Source organism: Natrix helvetica (assembly GCF_964273705.1).
Source record: "Natrix helvetica genome assembly, chromosome: 3".
NCBI classification, from domain to species: Eukaryota; Metazoa; Chordata; class Lepidosauria; order Squamata; family Natricidae; genus Natrix; species Natrix helvetica.
The window spans coordinates 125,350,319-125,371,268 of NC_138549.1; the positions used below are offsets into that span (position 1 = coordinate 125,350,319).

The 20,950-nt window shown below is 37.4% G+C and overlaps 1 protein-coding gene across 10 annotated transcripts in view; it reads left to right on the forward strand.

Moving 5' to 3' along the window:
* Positions 1–20,950, forward strand: part of ANKS1A (ankyrin repeat and sterile alpha motif domain containing 1A) — a 139,632-nt gene that overhangs the window by 100,517 nt on the left and 18,165 nt on the right. For all 10 annotated transcript variants that reach the window (XM_081948532.1, XM_081948536.1, XM_081948539.1 and 7 more), the window contains 2 exons: positions 9,231–9,337; positions 19,461–19,559. In XM_081948532.1, the coding sequence (XP_081804658.1) occupies positions 9,231–9,337; positions 19,461–19,559 (206 nt within the window). The remainder of the gene's footprint in view (positions 1–9,230; positions 9,338–19,460; positions 19,560–20,950) is intronic.

Below are 20,950 nucleotides of genomic sequence, written 5' to 3' on the forward strand. Positions count from 1 at the left end.
TCACGTTATTCTACTTGGCTTTTTATAGTAGAGCATCTTTTAAGTCCTATTTCTAGATCAATAACCTAGGTATTTTCCCATTTTGCTTAGTGTATATGAACATACAGATCTACATATATTTCTTACAATAATTAATATTCCTAGGATAATTTAAAGAATAAATTTTCCAAGAATTTCTTTTGAAAGTTGTGATGATTTTCATATACTCCACCTTTAGGGTCTCTTTCCTCATGGGGGAGGGGGGCAGAATAATTAAAGTCCATTTATTTGCAAATTTAGGTGTCATAACCCAGTAAGGAAATAATTTGAGTGGTATCTGACTTGTCAGATTTTCTTCATTATCTTAGACAAAATAATTAGTTCTCTCAGTCCAAACAAGACATGAAATATCAGTTAAGGGCTAGCAACTACTGTATATTCAAGAAAGCAGACCTATTCTTAAGCATATGAGTCACTCTGGTATTGAATGATAGCAGCAATAGCTCAGGCATTCTCTTGGAGGAGAACAGCACTAGTGGGGGAACATGAATATTACAGATTCCAGAGCTGCAAATGTCTGGATGTCCACATAGCAATGAAAGTTTTAACTATGTTTTCACTGTTATCTTAGTAATTATCTTTGTCAAATTGCACTGAATGTATCTACTGTGCTCCATTCTCCCTGTAGCTCCCTGGCTTAATTTATCATCCAGCACAAACCCAAGTTTGTGTATGCCAGCCCTGAAGCAGATCCTGATTAGATCTATTTTGAAGATAAGATTAGGGTTCTTGCGCAATATGGCCACCATCTTTGCCTTGACTGCATTTGAACCAGTGAAAAGAGCAGGTTCATAATTGCAATTTGTAATATAATTCTATTGAAATTGATTGTCTGATTTCAATAAAACTATTTTAAAATTTTAACAAAGCAGCTGGATCCAAGTTTTTGTTGTTTTAACGTGAAAACAAATGGTGGTCATGAGTGATAATAATGTATTCCTCCTTTGTGCTACCTATGGATCCAGTTTGTGAAACAGTGCATCTAGTGGACCCTTCCAAATAGAGAATCTTCTGGTTTAAGAATCCAGATTCTTTGGATTAGATATATTCACAAGCCCCAGAGAGATTATATCAATTGCTGCTTATCCATATGGCAGACTGGTGCCTGAAGATGTACGCAGGGTGCATAACATCAAGATAAATTGTTGCACAAGCCTCTTTAGACAGCACTGGCTCTTTTCTGACAGGTTTTTCATTGCTGGAATTTAGCATTCCAGCACTTTCATTGTAATCAGATCCATCTTATTTGACTGAAGAAGTACCAGAAGAGTAGCTACATAGTCTACATTTGGAAGCAGATACATAATTTCAGCTTCACTTCAGACATCCATTTGGGAGACAGTAGTGGGCATATTTGAATAATAACCTCTGTTGTGAATTGAGCTAATACATAATGCTACATAATATGATGTTGCCAATTTCAATAGTAGAATTTGCTCTGCTGGATAAATTGATTACTCTCAAGGTTTTGCAAACAATGATGTATTATGGCTACTTTAGGTCATTTCCTAGCTCCGTTTGGCCTGTGGCAGAATGAGGCAGTTTATTAACAATCTAATTTATTTTTTTAAATACTACTGACCTTGGGAAAATGCTTCATGTTTACAGATATTTTAAAGCTGCAGCAGTCATTTTTAATCTTATCATCAGCATAAAGGACTTCTTTGTCAATGAATAAGAGAGCTTCTAGTCCTCTTTTGCCCTTGATTCCAAGTGAATTGCAATTCCCTGATGTCTTTCAACTAAATCTTTTTTCTTACCAGTTGAATTTTCAGGAATTGGAATAGTTCCACGGTGCCTTTTAATTGATAGTTCTAGGAGTTCTCCATCTGAAAATACCTGTAGTTGGAAACTAAAAATGTGGTGTAAATATGATTTTGTTTATTTTTACTGAATATCAGTTTTGCCTTCACTACTCCTGTGCCTTACATAATTATGAAAAGTACATTAGTACCAAAACTATTAATGCAGTTTTAACTATTTACTTAATGTTCTGTGTGTGTTTTATTATTTATTTTATTGTTATTTATCAATGTGACTCCCTAAAGCTCTCGGAAAACTTAGTTTCTGGAAGTCTATTACCAATCAGGCCAATTTCACTCCTAAGTGGAGGGCGTTCCACATCATTGGTATCATTTACTAAAAAGTAGTGTGTGTTCTGGTCTCGGCAACCTTCACATCACAAAAATGGGGTATCTCCAATAGTTTTTCCTGGGACATTTGCCTTGAACAAATCGGCTTTGGTTGGAGCAGGTTGTCCTTTTTGTATCTTTGGTAGTAATTGCATGCATACTATTGGTATCAGTGGAGGGCTCACCTGATCATTATAATGAAGTAACAGTTGTGAGTGCCAATCACTAGTAGGCAATCTGCTGCACTTTAAGTTAACTGCAGCTTCCAGGCAGCCTTCAAAGTTTGCTTCACTATAGAAATCCAGCCAGGTTAAATATATGTCCCATACTATACATTCACATGAAGTCGCTTAACATCCTTTCCCTCAGTACACTCTTATGGGATCCATTTGTTTTATATCAGATATACAATACAATACAATACAATAGTAGAGTTGGAAGGGACCTTGGAGGTCTTCTAGTCCAACCCCCTGCCTAGGCAGGAAACCCTATACCGTTTCAGACAAATGGCTATCCAACATCTTCTTAAAGACTTCCAGTGTTGGGGCATTCACAACTTCTGGAGGCAAGCTGTTCCACTGATTAATTGTTCTAACTGTCAGGAAATTTCCACTCAGTTCTAAGTTGCTTCTCTCCTTGATTAGTTTCCACCCATTGCTTCTTGTTCTACCCTCAGGTGCTTTGGAGAATAGTTTGACTCCCTCTTTTTTGTGGCAACCACTGACATATTGGAACACTGCTATCATGTCTCCCCTAGTCCTTCTTTCTCTTAAGCTAAACATATCCAGTTCCTGCAACCGTTCTTCATATGTTTTAGTCTCCAGTCCCCTAATCATCTTTGTTGCTCTTCTCTGCACTCTTTCTAGAGTCTCCACATCTTTTTTACATCGTGGCGTATGTTTTATATCTGACAGCCATCTCTAAATGCAATTGACCAGTTATTCCAAGGTGTCTGTCTTTCTATGCAGATGACATCCTTTTTGTTATCTAGAACAATTGCACAAGCAACAGCCTTTTGATGTTCACCTAGTTTGTTTTGCTTTCTCATAATGGCTCATGTGGCCAAAATGTGGATGTTACTGCTTTGCAGAAACTATACTTGCCCTTCCAAGATTGGCACGTAGTTGTAGGCATGCAGAATGTTCTGCAGACATTAGGCATCTGCTTTGCTGCCAGTTCCACGTTACAAGATGTCCTAATTGACTGCTGTAATTGTATGGTGAGGGAAGCAGATTAGCTTTCATTCCACAGCCATGGCTCCTTAAGATTAAATAATGATAAAACGGATACTTGAAATGGGCATGTGGCTGGGTTGCATTGTTATAAGGCAGAATGAAGTATATGTAGTCCTCAACGTACAACCAGAATTGAGCCCAAAATTTCTGTTGCTAAGTGAGACATTTGTTAAGTGAGTTTTGCCCCATTTTAGGACCTTTCTTGCCACAATTGTTAAGTGAATCGCTGCAGTTGTTGAATTAGTAACACAGTTGTTCAGTGAATCTGGCTTCCCCGTTGACTTCGCTTGACAGAAGCTTACAAAAGGTGATTACATGACCCCAGGTCACTGCAACCGTTATAAATATGAATCAGTTGCCAAGCATCTTAATTTTGATCGTGTGACCATGGGGATGCTGCAAAGGTTGTAAGCCTGAAAAACAGTCATAAGTCACTTTTTCAGTTCTGTTGTAGCTTTGAACAGTCACTAAATGAACTGTTATAAGTCGAAGACTACCTGTACTAATTTTTTTCTTAGAGGTATTGTTTTAGATAGGAATTGTGTAGTTGCTCCCCTTCTGTTCGTCATTTCCAGGATTCAGAGAAACAGCTGTTTTACTTGAATGAGTAATGTTTCCCTTAGAAAAACCAGAATCTATGATCTCTATTGTAGTCTGTTGTCTTTCTGAATTTGTAAAATGAATCCGATGATATTCAGGGTCAACTTCCAGCTTGTTGAGCTAGTTCCCAAAGTTTCAAAATTTGTATATAAAGTGATGTATGAATTACCTAGCATTCAAAACTGTGATGTTGTGCTGCATCTGATTGGTCCTCTTTTCCTCCATCTTTTTAATCAAAGGTAATTCTGTTTCATTTCTCCTTTTCTCATCTCTTTGGTACCCCTTCTTCTTTACTTCATCTTTTACCACTTCGAGTGTCAAGGGATTCCGTTCTTCTGCATACATATTATACTTTCTCAGGGTTGTATTTTATTTCTCTGCTGAAATAGGCCGTCATTTATGAAAACACATGTGATAAGGCTGTTTGTCATGCCTAATATCAGACATAGAGAGCCAGTTTCACGTAATAGTTAAAGTACCATGCTAGAAATGGGAAGGCTGCCTTAAGCTCAAAACCACCTGAGTGACTTTCGGCCAGTTACTCCATCACAGTTCTAAGAAGCAGGAAATGGCAAACCATGTCCAAACCCTTGCCAAGAAAATTGCAGAGATTTGTCCAGGCATTCCCCCAGGAGCCAAGGTTGACTTGGAGGCACCTCCCCCCAATAATCAGACATTCAGGTTTTTTTTTTTTAATTAAACACATTAGGACTTTCTAGACAAATGTTAATACCAATATTATTATTGATCTTGATTTTATTTTACTAAAATACATGGAAGCCTTTTGCTGAACAGGTTGTGAACATTTGTTGCTTTCCACTGGGATATGTGGGGTTGTGTACTTTTCAATATAAACTTTCCCCATATAGATAGGTTCTAAGTTTTCCTAAAGTATGAAATCTCTCCCATCACAAGCAATAGCAATAGCAGTACTGGTATAACACTTACATATTGCTCCATAGTGCTTTACAGCAGGGTTCCCCAACCCCCAGACCGCAGACTGGCACCTGATAACAGATACAGGGTACATTTAACCAGCTACTAAAGGAGTTTTTTTTTATTTATTTAAAACTTCAGATAGTATTCCAGTGAAGACATTGAATGTTGGCTCAGAGTATTGAATAAAAACCTGATAGAGTACACTATTAACCAGAATTCTTTATGTATTAATTAGACTTGGTGAAGCTTTTTTTTACATATTGTTTTTGTGATCAATCACTATGTTTTAATTATGTTCAATTTATAACAATAAAAATACATCCTGCATATCAGATATTTACATTACAATTCATAACAGTAGCAAAAGTACAGTTATAGATTAGCAACGAAAAATAATTTTATGGTTGGGGGTCACCACAACATGAGGAACTGTATTAAAGGGTTAGGAAGGTTGAGAACCACTGGTCTATATGGTCAAATGCCTTTGAAGAGTCTGAACCCTAAATCAGAACTTTGGGGTACCTCATGGCATACTTCCATCCATGTAGATGCAGTTCCATTAAGGACTACATGTTGAGTGCAATTTGTCAACAAGTTATTAATGCTGTCTATCCCACATTTTCTATCTTATCAAATAGTAGGTGGTGGCCTACTTTATCAAATGCCTTACTGAAGTCCAAGTATACTATGTCCATGGCAGTTCGCTGGTCCACTAATTTAGTCGCTTTGTCAAAGAATGCAATAAGATTTGTCTGGCAAAGCCATGCTGATTTCTGGTAATAGCTTTGCTCATTTCTAGGTGTTTGCAGATCTGTAGATCTGTTGCTTGATTAACTTTTCCAGGATCTTCCCAGGTTTTGATGTCAGGTTGATTGGTCTATAGTTTCTTGGATCAATTCCCCTCCCCCCCCTTTTTTTTTGAAGGTGGGAACTACATCAGCCCTTTTCCAAAGACTTGGTGAAGCTTAAATCACATCGTTAATCACAGCATTGTATGGTTACAAATAGTTCTAAAGAGTTTACAACTTTCATTGCTGGAAGCTTCTAACCCTACATAGAATTCATATGGGATACTGCTAGTAAAGTACATTTTAAAAGCATTTAAACAATTATTTTAGAAGTCCTTCTAGATCAGGTTTTTATTTCGGTTTGCATTCTATGACTTTAAATTCCAATTTATCTAATTAAGTTTGAGAGCAGTGTTTTCCATTCTAGTGGCCACCTCCTGACTGCATGAACTTTCCTGTCTGAAAAATAAAATTAATATGCATTCTGTTCATTATAGTTTGGCATATGTCAAAAAAGTATTAAAGAGTCCCTGCAATAGTCTTAGTCCTATCATGGTTTAACAGCCATGAATTTAAATAATAACTGCTTTTGCTTGTCAAAATCATTCTACCTGAAGATTAAGCAGTTGCAGTCCCACATGATATATTTGCACAGGAATTAACCATTATAGTTGATTTTGCATGGACATCATGAGTTGAGATTACCTAAACAAATTGTCCCTTTCACATACATCTTCCCTACGCAAATATTGTGCATCTGCACAAGTCTCCTTGTAATGCTAATACAGTTGTCTCTTTTGCTGATATTCAAGACAGCGTGCCTAATACTTTGCTAGTCTTCTCTGAAGATTATAAAATTTGTTATCAGAGTAGGACCATTTGATGCTGTCAGTGCTTCTTCTCTGTAAGCAAGCTCTGCCCCCCACCCTCACAGTTTTGGAAAGCATACCTTTTATCCTTGTGTTACATCATCACACTTAATAGAGGCAAAAGTCTTATTAAAAATTTCAGGCACAGCAGTTTTCGCCTACAAGTACACAAGGTTCAGTGGACAAAGATAGCTTTGTATGTTTCTGTCTAATTCCCTTTTACCTGCCTTCAACTGTACCTACTTTCTGAATTGGGGTTTTTCTTCAGTTTACCCCTGATAAATTAATCCTAACAGATTATGTCAGCTTTACACTGTAAAACCCAATGGTGTAGCTCAGGCTCATTGAATCCCTTCTGTACATTTAAAGTAGGTATTACGGAGGCTTATTTTCCTCTCCTTTGCCAGCTTCTGTTCTGAAATCTGATCACTGCTTCTGCTGGGAGGGGTGTGGGCACGAGGAGAGAGGGAAGGGCACAGCCACTGGGAGAAGGAGAGATGCAGCAAGTGTGGAGCTAGCTAGCCGCCTTTAGACAAAGCAATCTGCTGCAGCTTCTTGAAAGAGACACACATATGCCTGCCTGGGAAAATAGCGCGGTCCTTTTGCCTGCTCATGGAGTGGAAAAGAAATTGTCCAGTACAGCGAGAGACTCTCTGAACAAGGCAGAGGCTGCGGCTTGAATTTGGGGAGTCAATCACCCTTTGGCCAGGCTTTATCAAAGAAGGGAGGCGGAAACCTTTCCTGAGCACTGCATCCCTGGTGCTGCAGTATGCATTAAGAAGGCAGGCCTGCTCCCGGGCGCTCATTAACATTGCTTTAACAGAGGATCTTCTCTGCAGGCCAGTGCAGCAGGATTTCGAACCCTTTCCAATTGTTCAGAGAACAACCAGCACTGCATTGTGTAGGCATCACAGAGAGGAAGGAGCAGGGGCTAGTTTTAAATGTGCAGAACTTCAAATAACCACAGGGTTCAAAGGCTGCAACCCGAGTGTCATCACCAATATTGTGCAAATTTGTCTTCAAGAGCGGGCATGCTAAGAAGGCTGAGAAAATACTGCGTGGTTTGCATAGCAATTTATCTGAGGATTGCAAAGCTGTGGGATTTGAACTTTCCTGGTTACATCAAATGCCTCCAGTTTCAACAAAAGAAAGTAACAAATTCCTAGACTTTCCTAGGCATAGACAAAAGAAGAATTACTTTGCATAGCTTCCAGTTGTGGTTTGCATAGCAATTTACCTAAGGACTGCAAAGATGTGGAATTTGAACTTTCCTGCTTACACCGAGCATCTCCTGTTCAGCAAAGGAAAGTAACAAATTCCTAGACTTTCTTCTTTTATAGAGAGAAAAGAAGAACTATTTTGCATTGCGTCTGTTGGGCTTTGAAGAACTTATTTCTCATTAACTGGCTGAAAGAACGTATCTGATCCTAACTGCTACAGAGGACGGGTGGGGGATGTTCAGCAGTTGTTGTTTTTCCCCCTCTTAAATCCAGGACTTTAAAGGCTTTGTTCTGAGAACTACTTGTTTATCTGTGTGAAGAATGTGAAAGTACTACTTGCCTTTTGCAGAAGAAGATAAAGGACTGGCAAATGAAAGTTGACAAAGAATTGTCAGGAGCAGACTTTAGATGGAAAATGAAATGAATCTTTTCATTTTGCTCCAGTGTATTCATTTCTGTTCTAACCTGAACGTTGGTGCTGATTCCCAGCCCAGTTCAATCAGTACAGGCTGTCAAAATGTCGTATATCTGGATAGGTAGTAGAGTGACAGTGGTAGGACTTCTGAGCTTAGGCTTATCAATCATGCCTCTGCTCCTTGTAATAAAATAACAAAGAAGAATCCTTATCATGGTTTGCCTGTTTCGGGACTGTTGGGGGAAAAAAAGTATGTCTCTATTCCTCTACTGCAGTGTGAGTGTGTATGTGAGTGTGAGTGTGTGTGTGTGTCGTCTTGCATGTCTTCTTTGGACAGCTGCTCATTAATCTGGCTGATGTTGCTTTTCCGAACTCCTATTGTGTCTGTTTGCTTCTTCAACTGCATGAAGATGTATTTTCTTTCTAACTGCTTTGCATCTCCAGTGTTAACAGTTTTCCTTACTATTGCACAAGGTAATGAATCTGAAGTAATGCATCTCAAGTTGAAGTTGCATGACTGCGTCTGCTGGGCTAAGTGTATTTGTGAGCTGGATGCTCTTCTTACTAGCTCTGGCTTGGAATGCTTTCCTCTGCTTTGGAAAGTTTACAGCCCCTGCAGATGAAAGAGTGAGCTGACCAAGATTCTTGTGAGGTTTGGAATGCATACACCTGGTGAGAAGCACACCTCAAGCAGGAAATATGCATGTAATGCTTGGACCACAGGGACAATGATAAACAACCTGGATTCCGAGTTTTAAATATAACTGAGAGTCAAATTAATGCTCTAGGTTGAACAGGACAGAAGCTTATTGTTCATGGTTGGTGTGTGCGGAAGAGGAGCTTTCTGCCATCTAATTGTGCTCTGACTCTGGTTTGGCTCCTTTATGATAATGACGATGATGTGGCAATGCCACTTCTCTTCCTCAGAGTGCCGCTGCTACCGCCTTAATGGGTTTTCCTTTTTCAAGCGTCTGCCGATTCCTCTTTCATCAGGTTCACGGATGCTGGAGCAGAGTGTTGGGGAGTGGCTGGAGTTCATCGGCTTACAGCAGTACGAAAGTAAACTGCTTCTCAATGGCTTCGATGATGTCCGCTTCCTGGTGAGTAAACCACCTGACAATCTATGACAAGGGATTTTTTGAACAAGTCCATTGGTTTTGGGGAAAAAAACATATTCAAATCAACAGAGAAAAGTATAAAAGGTTACCTATCCTACAGGTATATTTTCACAATGTTTGACTCTCGGATTAAAAAGTTTGAGCAGTCCTGACTGATGATAAATGCTGGATTCTTTTTTGGAGTGTAGGTTTGTCCTGTAAATTTGATGTTCAAGAGTGATTCTCATTAAGGATAGTTGAACTAGCCATCTAGGAAGAAGGGCAAGTGGAAAATTGAGCTGTAACCTTAAATGGAGATGCCAATATATTCAAACATATCTGAATATACTTCGTTGCTTTTTTGGTAAATGCCTGCAATGTTCAAATATATACTACATGCTAAATACTATGAAAACGAAAAATCTAATCTCCAGTATATTGTATATCCTTACTGTGGATGTAAATATATTTCCTTTTTTAAATATTCTGTCTTCATTGCTAAGCCTAATACTTCAGAACAGCATTATTGGGACAAAAGAAGCTTTAGCCCTAGCCATCTTAATTATGATAAAAATACACCATTTATCTGCATTGGTATTCATTTCTTCTCTTAAAACAGAATGTCATTTATATAGTTGATATTGCTGAACATTAGTTATCAGCATCTGAATAATTTGTAACTCATTCATTGGCGTAACAGAAAGGAAGATTGCTGGGAGATAATGTGATTTAATATAATTGCCTTGTCATTTTTTTTTACATTTAACCATGGGGAAAGTATTGTCAGATGGTGAATTATCAATCTTCAGTATATAAAATACACATTTGCAAGTCCTTCGCTGTAGAATATATTTAATGAAATTCCATCTTTGAAACAGAAGTTTCTGAATTACTTTGGGGAGGGGGAAAATAAATTAGAGAATATGTTTCTCTTTGTTCAGTATGTTTTATATAGAAGCCCAAAATATATTTCCTGAATTGGTTAGATTTCTACTTGTAAAACTCTTTGTTATTCAAAAATATCTAATTAGGTCTGAAACAGAGAAACAGAAATCTAACTACAAATCTAGATTACACTATAATATTTTGCAGAACACTGCTTTAGTTCTGACTATTTCTGTGGTCAAACCATCACTTTAGAAAATGGTAGGGACAGCATGTAGTATTATCTGCTAGTTTTGTAACAGATTATGTCAAGGTTTTGCCTTCCAATTATCACATTACATTGGGATAAGCATAGGGAATTAAAATATTTTCATTTTGTTTATGACTGTTGTGTTGTGTCATGAAGTTTGATAAATCATGCCAAAATTGGGATAGGTGAGGAGATGTTAGAGGAAGACATCTAACTTTAGATATTGTTTATAAAACTTTTGTATGTATTTGAAACTATTTTTTAACATTTGGTGAGTTTAAACAATCTTTAAAATTCAATTATTGTGTATTAACTTTAGATAACACATATTTGTCAAAACTCCAGTTGTAGTAATTTCCCACTTCAACACTATAGGAAAGCTTTTGAATATTTTTTTTTTCTGAAAAGGATGAATTGAAGAGTATTTTTTATTTCCTATTAACACATGCACTTTTCCTAGATATTATTTGTGCTGAAACCAGAAGAGATGTTTGCTAGTCCTAGCAAGTAATCTTTTAAACTTTTTTAAACTTTGGGAACCTATATACTTTACACTACAGTATTCTTTTCATTTTCATAAAACATTACTTGTTAAGTATAGCAGAAAGAATATCCTTTAATTTTTCTCTACATTTTTGAGGCTGTTGTATTGTAAAAATGTATGCAGTAATATTTTCTGTGCATGCACACACACAGACACAGACACACACACACACACATAAATATTCTTATTTTTTTAAATTAGCCCTAGATTAGGAATAGGAAATGCTGCCTTCTCTTAAGAAGTCCAGTTGTGAACTTTCAATACTTGGCTAATAATTTTGATTCCTGTGTACAAAGTGAGAATGAATAAGTGCAATTTGGTTACTTTAGCCCTCTCTTTTTTCTTAAATAAAAATATGTTGAAAATTCTAATCGCTGAATATCTACTTTTCAGATATTTAAAGTAGAACTAAATACAAATGAAATATTACACAAATCCAACCTTGGATTTTCTACTCGCTCTCATGTCATGATATTCTTTCTTGCATAAATCATGGGCATGGATCCCAATTATCCATATTAGATACATTTATTATAGATGTTACTGTTGACCAAAGTGTTCATTCTCAATATTGTTTTTATAAAAGAACCATATTATCTTTTAAAACTAATTTATATTGAACTATTATTAACAAATATTAAGTATTTTATGGACTGGGTACCTTAAGTTAAATTGGGGAAAATGTTCTAGAAAGTTATGGTCCCTTGTTTCATATTTTGTCAATATAATTTTTCAAGGTTTTTTTTTAGTGAGTTTAGAGTTATATAATTGTAACGGATTGGCACAAAGGAGCTACATTAAATCTCCCTGATATACAAGGTAACTAAGTACATTGAGTAATGATTTTCATTTTGCCAGATGGCTATTAAGCTAATTGCTTCAGCCATAATATAAATTAAGTTAGGTTCTTTTCATAGAATGATAAAACAGCATTTTTTTGTCGTGGTAGATAACATTGCCTAAAATATGTGTATATTTTGTTCTTAATGTTGAGAAATTTCTAACTATATCAACATAGAGTCAACATAGAAAATCAGAAAGGAATTCTTGAAATATTCTGCTTTATGTTGAGTTTAAAATAGATTACTTTCTACTAATAATTCCAATGATAATTTTCTTTTTCTTTTTTTAAACAAAGTTTTTTAGAAATTTACAGGGAAAAAGGTAGTAGGAAAAGTATACAAATTTTGGCAGTTGCGAAGTGCGGTAGGTGCCCCCTCCCTCCATACTCATAATATACATCTAAACAAAAATCATTAATACATAGTAGTATATAGTCAGCATGTTAATTCAATTGGTAATTTCGATCAGTTTATGTCAAAAAGATTTTCTTGTTCATTTTTGTGATCTGAGCTTTCTTGGTATTGCCCCATCTCCCCCCGCCGACAGTGCTCCAGCCCCTCCCGTGTCCTGCATGTCTGTTGTAGGATCACCAATGATAATTTTCAAAAACTTGAAAATAAATTAGAAACAGTTTTGATTCCAACAAAATTAAAATAAAAAATAATGCTTGGTAAGAGGATTGGGTAAAATACTCTGTAAATATTGCATATGATGAACCTTACGGTTTCCTGATAGATGTAACCAAATTGAGAGTGATGTTTCTAGAGCAGTTATTGCATTTCTCAACATAAAACATAACCTGTGAATGGTCCTTGGCTTGATCTTAAGAGAGTAATGAATAGGTCATATCATTCACGGTCCATTTAAATTAAGCAATTAATATAGTAAGTGGGAAAATTAAATTCTGGAGTCAAAGAAAGGAATAGTCAGCTGCCCTTTTCTTTTCTCAATGCTAGGGAAGCTAGTTTGCTAGGTGCTACTTTATAAAAACTATGGTTTTTATAAACAGATTAAGACAACCATGGTTTTTGTAATATACCACATTCCCCTCCTATACAATACAATACAATACAATACAATACAATGCAATGCAATACAATAGTAGAGTTGGAAGGGACCTTGGAGGTCTTCTAGTCCAACCCCCTGCCTAGGCAGGAAACCCTATACCGTTTCAGACAGATGGCTATCCAACATCTTCTTATAGACTTCCAGTGTTGGGGCATTCACAACTTCTGGAGACTAGCTGTTCCACTGATTAATTGTTTGTGGATAACATTGGTAACAAATGTATTGTGAAAAAGAAGGAAATATCTTGCTAGGGTCCTATTTGTTTTTATAAAATTCAGACACTATGGGGTAGGCCTGAAAGGCTAATTCAGATGTTGTACTTGGTAGAAACAATTCATGAAATTGTAGTCATACAGTGAACTATCAATTACATTTGTCATTTCAGTCAGGTATTTTACCAGTTTACTAAGCCAATCTATCACTCAGTGCAGGCTTATGAACAACTTTTTATTTCCACCCATGGAACATCTAGCTCTGGTCCTAAGGGTATTGGGATAGTAAAAGAATCCAGAAGGTTTTATCTGTGCAACACTGATTTTCAGTTTTCACAGTAGACTATACTGTGTGGGCAATGGTTGATCTGAGGATTTTCATAATTATAAATTTTAATCCCCTGGTTGAAGTCTTGCAATGCATTTTACATGGGGCTTCCTTGAAAGACCATTCAGAAATAGAGTTAAGTACAAAATGCAATGGCTTATGTGTAATTCGTGCCAGATGCCACAAATACTGGTATGTTACACCTGTCCTTGCAATGGTTTGCCATAGGTTTCCAGTGCAATTCAAAGTGCTGTGTTTAACCAAAATGCCCTAAATGTCTGGGTGCCAAAGTACCTTCAGGACATCTACTCCAAGCAGAATCCAGGCAACAGTTTAGATGAAAATATATAATGAATATATTCATTAAAGGAGAATAATTGTAGCTCAGGGTTAAAATGATGGGTCCTAGGTGCTCTCTGAGCTTCATAGATTTTATGCAGACATTTCATTACCAAAACTAGATAACATCAATAATATTAGTAAGGAGTGGGGTTTTCTCTCAATTTATATTCTAGCCTTATCAGTGTTAATGAGTCTTGGATGTCTTTGGTGTTTAGTCATGCCGGCCACATGACCACAGAGACGTCTTCGGACAGTGCTGGCTCTTCGGCTTTGTAATGGAGATTAACACCACCCCCTAGAGTTGGGACTGACTAGCACATATGTGCGAGGGGAACCTTTACCTTTTATAAATATGCCTTTTCTTTTGTTGATTAAACATAACAATATGCTTATAAAATAATAATATAAATGTTCAAAACAATCACAATTATAAAAATGGAAGAACCGATTAATGTAACATCTATTCTAAAGCTTATGTGAAATATATTTAGAATATAATGTTCAAAAAATAAGCTATATATATTTTGATATTGGATAGCTAGAATAAATCTTTTTATCTCTTAAAAATACATATAGGGTTGCCATATTTTCTGTGAATACACTAAGACCTAATATACCCATTAATTTCTAAGTTGTTGATGTTCACCAAACGAAGGACAAAGGAGAGGGCATGAAAGATATAAGATGGCCTAATTTTTACATGTGTGAGTTTCTTTTCAGGTTTCAGTATGGGCCAAGACAATCAAAGTTTGGATATGCAAAGCCGAGTACCATCAGTTATTGCATTAATAATGAATTTCATATTTTTATATTCACTATCTGCATGATTCAACTATTAGGAAAAATCAATAACTTTTTCTCTGTGTTCATTATACTGTTCCCTTAAATCCACTGTTACAACTGTCTTGAGAAGTTAGTCCTGGGTTTGTTTAATTTGATAAATTGTTTCTAAGAAGTTGGATAGGAAACAAAACACTTTAGGTAATACTTCAGCTTGTCTTCACTGAAAATGCACCGATACTAATTTTAACAGAAGTGTTCCTAGCTGCATAGCTAAAGGAATGTTTTTCCCTCCTGCTGTTCTGATAGATGACTGGCCAGTGGTGTGTAAAATGCTAAACGGGCTTGCCATTTTACCTTTCAAAGTGAATCATATTTCAAAGTGTGAAGACTTCTACCACTCACAAAACCAGTGAATATCTATAAGCATGCATTACTGTCTTAGGCCAAATAGATGCAGCAAACGTTTTAGCATTCCTAAGCAATTTGTAGTACAAAAAGCATTTGTACATAATGTTCAACATTTTCCCTAATTAAATTGAAATTAGTTTTGAGGGATAAATACATCCAACTAAAATTTCAGATAGCAATGAGTGAGATGGGCACTCTTCAGAAATGATTTGGACAAACTGCCTTTGGTGTTACGCGAGTTCAGCTCCTCTCTGCTATTCATTAAATTAGGCTCTGAGATCCTGAAAAAAAAGAGGTAGCTTTTTAAAGAACATTTCATTTTAATGAATTAAATACTTAAAGCAGTCGCATCTGTTTCCAGACTTAGATGGAAGCCTGAAAAAAAATAAAGGCTGCTTTAATGAACATACAGGAAATGCTCAGATGAACCTGAAGCACTTCTTTGAGTCATTTCCAAAGCATGTACATCACTAGAATCCAGACTATATCCCTATTATACCAACAAGCAATAATTATAATTTTAAAAGTCATCACTTTGTTCTTCTCTATTGCCTACTGAACATGCCCAGTAAAAAAATAGAGAAAATGGAGAGCTATTGTAAAGAAATATTACTACAGATTTTTGTAAAGGGAACATTTTCCCAACATTTTATATCAGCTTTAGTTGAAGCCATAGAGATGTTGATTAATGGAGGGAACTGTATTTTTATAAACTGTTTAGCAAAATATCTTGCTGAAGCTTTCTTTTAAAAATAATTATACTAGACGAGCATGCTGGCTTCGCTGTTCGCAAAAATACAGGAAACGAATGCTGTGTCAATGATCTAGCTAGCTGAATAATAAACACGGTTTTATGACAGATCCAACCTTTATTCCTCTCTTTTTCTAGACAGTGTTTGGAGCAAAAAAGCTGCCCAGACATAAACAAACATTACATTCAAAGCTTTATTCCAAGCAGAAATCAAAGTGGAGAGTATCTAGGGCAGCGATGGCGAACCTTTTTTGGCTCGCGTGCCACAAGTGGGGGGAGCGCGGGGGGGTCGTGTGCGGGCGTACCACACCCATAATGCAATGCGCAATCCCCCAGTGCGCATGCGCGCACAACGCCCCCCCCCCCATATTTACATGCTTTTTCCACCCTCCCCAGGCTCCAGAGGCTTTATAGGATCCTGGAGAGAGCGAAAAGAGCCTCCCCTGCCCCCCCCCCCCCCGAGGCCCTCTGGAGGCTTCAGGGACTGTTCACAGGCTTCCCTAAAGCCTTCGGAACGCTTAAAACCACCCTCCAAGCAAACCGGAAGTCACTTCCGGGTTGCTCGGAGGGTCGTTTTAAGCGCTCCGAAGGCATCAGGGAAGCCTCCGGACCGTCCCTGAAGCCTTCAGAGCGCTCAAAACGACCCTCTGAGCAACCCGGAAGTCACTTCCGGTTTGCTCGGAGGGTGGTTTTAAGCATTACGAAGGTGTCAGGGAAGCCTCCGGATGGTCCCTGAAGCTTCGGAATGCTTAAAACGACCCTCCGAGCAACCCAGAAGTCACTTCCGGTTTGCTCGGAGGGTGGTTTTAAGCGTTCCGAAGACTTCAGGGAAGCCTCCGGACGGTCCCTGAAGCCTCCGGGAGGCGGGGGAGGCTCTTTTTGCCCTCCCCAGGCTCCTATAAAGCCTCTGGAGCCTGGGGAAGGCGAAAAATAGCTTCTAAAAAAGTGAACTCAGCTGGCCAGCTGACAGGGCAAAAAAGTGAACTGGCCAGCGCGCGCATGCTAAAAAAGTGAACTCAGCTGGCCAGCTGACAGGGTAGCGCCTCGCGTGCCCTGACAAATGGCTCCGCGTGCCACTTGTGGCACGCGTGCCATAGGTTCGCCATCACTGATCTAGGGGTTTAGTGAAAGATGTCCTTTCCTGCTCTGGGAAATGTTCACAGGAAGACATTGAGTACTTCCTGTGTCTTCCAGTAGATGACAAATAATCAAGATTTAGCCCCAGAGACTTCTCTGAATAATCCAGTTTGGGAAACATATTTTTAAGAAAGTAGATTCATAGGTGCTTTCTGACTGACTGTGAATGTATGGGAGGCTGGCTTCAGTGAACCAATTCTAAGCACCATGTGGAAATAACAGTCATCACCAACAGCCAAATGGATACAACATGCATGCATGCATGCATGCATACATACATACATACATACATACATTACAACAATACACAATAAAAAGTAGTAATAATGTAGTTCAATTAAAAGTTACAATTAATCACAATTACGATTACCGTATTTTTCGAAGTATAAGATCACCGGAGTATAAGACGCACCAAGATTTTGAAGAGGCAAATTTAAAAAAAACAAGTTTTTGCACTCTGCAGTCCTTCCCAAAACAGCCCGTTTTTTGCTCATTTTTGTCCTCCCCAGCCCCCAGGAGCATTCTGGAAGCCTCCTATAGGCTATGCACAACCATATTTGCAAAGGGGGCAGGGTTTCGGGAGGCCAAAAATGCTATATTCATTGTATAAGACACACACAGATTTTCACCCTCTTTTTTGAGGGAAAAAGGTGCGTCTTATACTCTAAAAAATACAGTACTTTCTTTTCATGTTGTTTCAAAAGCAAATGCTTGTTTTTAAAACAAAGTTATATTTTGGTCCTTGGCCTGTGCTCGGCTTCCCAGGTTCTCCCCTGCCCCTGAGAATTCCTATTCTTTGCTTAATGAGTAGCACATTCTTTTAATGATCACAGCAGGGAGAGCAGAGTGCTGGTCATTAAGCAATGCTGTCTCACTTAACAGCTGTCACAACATGCAACCATGATGGACAGGCTCCATTATGGTTGTATCTTGAGGACTACATGTAATGATTCTTGCATCTAACAATAAAAGGTCTGATGCTTCTCTGATGTGAAATGATCCATTCCAAGAGATTTCTTTTTACAGTTTGCCAGAATGTCAGTGTTAAATCTTGACATTTCTATTCCATCAAAATCTAGTGTCTTTTGGTTCACAGCTCTGACATTCCATATGCTAGTGCAGTGGTTCTCAACCCGTGGTCCACAGATCCCTGGGGCCCCTGCAATGTCATCACAAGGGGTCAGCAAAGGCTTGAAGAAATGTTGTGATTTAAATATTGTGTTAAATCTTGGGGGTCTGTGGCCATGGTCTGTGGCCATAAAAGGTATTTAAAGAAGGTCTGTGGTGAATAAAAGGTTGAGAACAACTGTGCTAGTAACCTTGCAGCGTTGATCTTTCCTTTTTCTCTGACCATATATACTACAGGGACAGATTCCCTCCAGCTCTCATGCTGTGTCTTCTCTTATTTGATGTAGGAAGCTCAGCAAAATTATTTGATCCCATGCCAGGCCATGGAACCATGCCACTTCTTTTTGCATCCACAATGAGAGTCAAATTAAAGCTATCCATTTCACGACATTTTCTCTAATTAAAATCACATAAAGTATAATACTGGATTTTTTTTCTCTTAGGAAAATTAAATATGCATATTTATTTTTTTAAAGGCACAATTAGCAACTGGGGAAATTTGAATCGGGACAAACATTGGGAAAGCTTCATCCATCCTAGTCATGCTCGCAACTGCTATATGTAGAAATGGAGAGAATGGAGAAACATTAATGTCTATTTTGGACATATGATTAAAAGTTTTCCTATTGGTTTCCCAGGTTCTTTGCACATTATTTAAACAAATCATGTTATTTTATTTATTCATTGCATAATACTCTTTTCTCCTCCTTTCCCCGCAACAACCTGTGAGATGGGTTGGGATGAGAGAATCTGGCCCAAGGTCACCCAGCTAGCTTTCATGCCTAAGGCAGGACTACAATTCAGTATCTCCTGGTTTCTAATCTTAACCACTTAACCATACTGGCTCTATAATTTCTTTATAGTTTCCTATTTGTCAAAATAAATATTTAATACTGAGCCAAGAAATGATAATTCTGGACTGATTCTTTTCATGTGTTTATCCCAGTTTTAATATATATTTTTATTACATAATCTCTTATAAGCTTTTTCTCTTTGTGTCACTCCAAAGGTATTTGTGCAGATCCCTAGGGATATGCTCCTATAATAGAGGAAACCAAATAATAAACCCTATAATTCAGGATAGGCAACTGTTTGATAATGCAGTTTCAAGTTTGATACTGCTGGAATACTACAGTGTTTCTTAAACTTGACAACTTAGAACATGTGACTTCATATCTTAAAATAGCTAAGGTTGAGAAGAGGGTAAAATTTAACCCTCTGTTCTTTTATTAGACTATGTAAGATTTGTTATATGTCTCTGTCATTTAAAACCTTATTTTCAAATTTCACTGGTATCATCTGGAATAGAATATTAAGAACATTCATTGTTATGGCTGCACTTTTAAGGTTTTCACGAAGTTGAATTTTATGTTTCATAGTAAGTCCTGCATTTATTGGTCTTAAGCAGAATTGTATTTCTAACTATGTCTTTTTCTTATTCCTGTAGGGATGTAATGTTATGGAAGATCAGGATCTTCGGGAAATTGGTATTAATGATCCACAACACCGCAGAAAACTTCTCCAAGCAGCACGTTCCCTTCCTAAGGTTAAAATAATAATCTATGTTTATATGCAGAAAAAGTGTGCTTTAATGTCAGTGCAATGATGGATAGAAAACTACAAGGAATTTCTTAAAATATTAAAATAGAGTTTATTTTGGTCATAGACTAGACTTGAAAATAAAACACATTAAAAAAAGAACAAAACTCCCTAACAGAAGAAGTTTAATTAATGTTAAATATTTAGCATTACTTAAACTTTTAAGTAAATTTGAGATTATGAAGGTGCAGGGCAACCTGCAGACTTCAGGCTGCTTTCATATGGGCTTCAGCCTAAAAACAACAGCAGCTGTCTGTTGCTACTTGGGATCATTCTGAGTTTCATGCATAGATGGGAACTTTGAACTGTTTTTCTCCAATGTCACTATAACCTGTTTATTTAATATTGTCACTTTTTGAAAAAGCATAAAAGAACGTTCATGTAGGAGGTCAAATTGTACAGTATTGGGAAGATAAATGTTTTCTCTGTTCAGTCATGTCCAACTCTAGGGCGTGGTGTCCATCTGCATTTCCTAGCTGAGGGAGGTGTCTGAAGACGCTTCCATGGTCATGTGGCTGGCATGACTACATATTGAGGGTCAATTACTTTCTCGTCAAAGTGTTACCTATTTATCTATTCAGATTTGCATGTTTTTGAACTGCTAGATTGGCAAGATTTGGGGCAATAATGGGAACTCACCCCATCACCCAATGCTTGGGTCTTGAACTGCCAACTTTCTGATCGACAGCATGTTAACCCTTGTATCAAAGCATCAAATGGCCATGCTGAATATTTCTCTGGTTGAATTGTTGTGAATTGCCAAATTATACCTATTCATTAAGGGCCATTGGAAATGCTTCTCCTATATGGAATAGATTGAAATAACATGTTTCCAAGAGATAAGTGCGGGCAAGTTTTACCAGTCATAAATGGGATTTTTCTCTTGATTTTTGAATTTCTCCCTAAATTATTTCTCACTAAATAGCAGTCGTGGTTTTTGTACCCTGGGCGTGAAGTCAGATTTATATAGTTAGGTTATACATAATCTGGGGGAAAATAGTAAAAGCCAGTCTCCTTGAGGGGACAGTTCAGCAGTTTGTAGAATTAAAGACAGTGCTCTATCTATAATAGTCTGGGAGTAGCTAGCAAATTAGTATGGTATAATAGTTAAATCACCTTTCCAAGAAAACCTAGGGAAGTTTAAAGGCACAATCTGATTTTTACCACTTGCACTGTATATACATTGGTTTCTATAAGGCAGGATTTGGGAGAACACAAAAGCCATCTATTCAGTGTAAAATCATAGAATTTGTCATGTACTTCCTTCTTAAATCAAGACCTTTTTGAGACAGTAAACCTGGAGTAAACTGGAGAATCAGATAGGTTCTTACACAATTC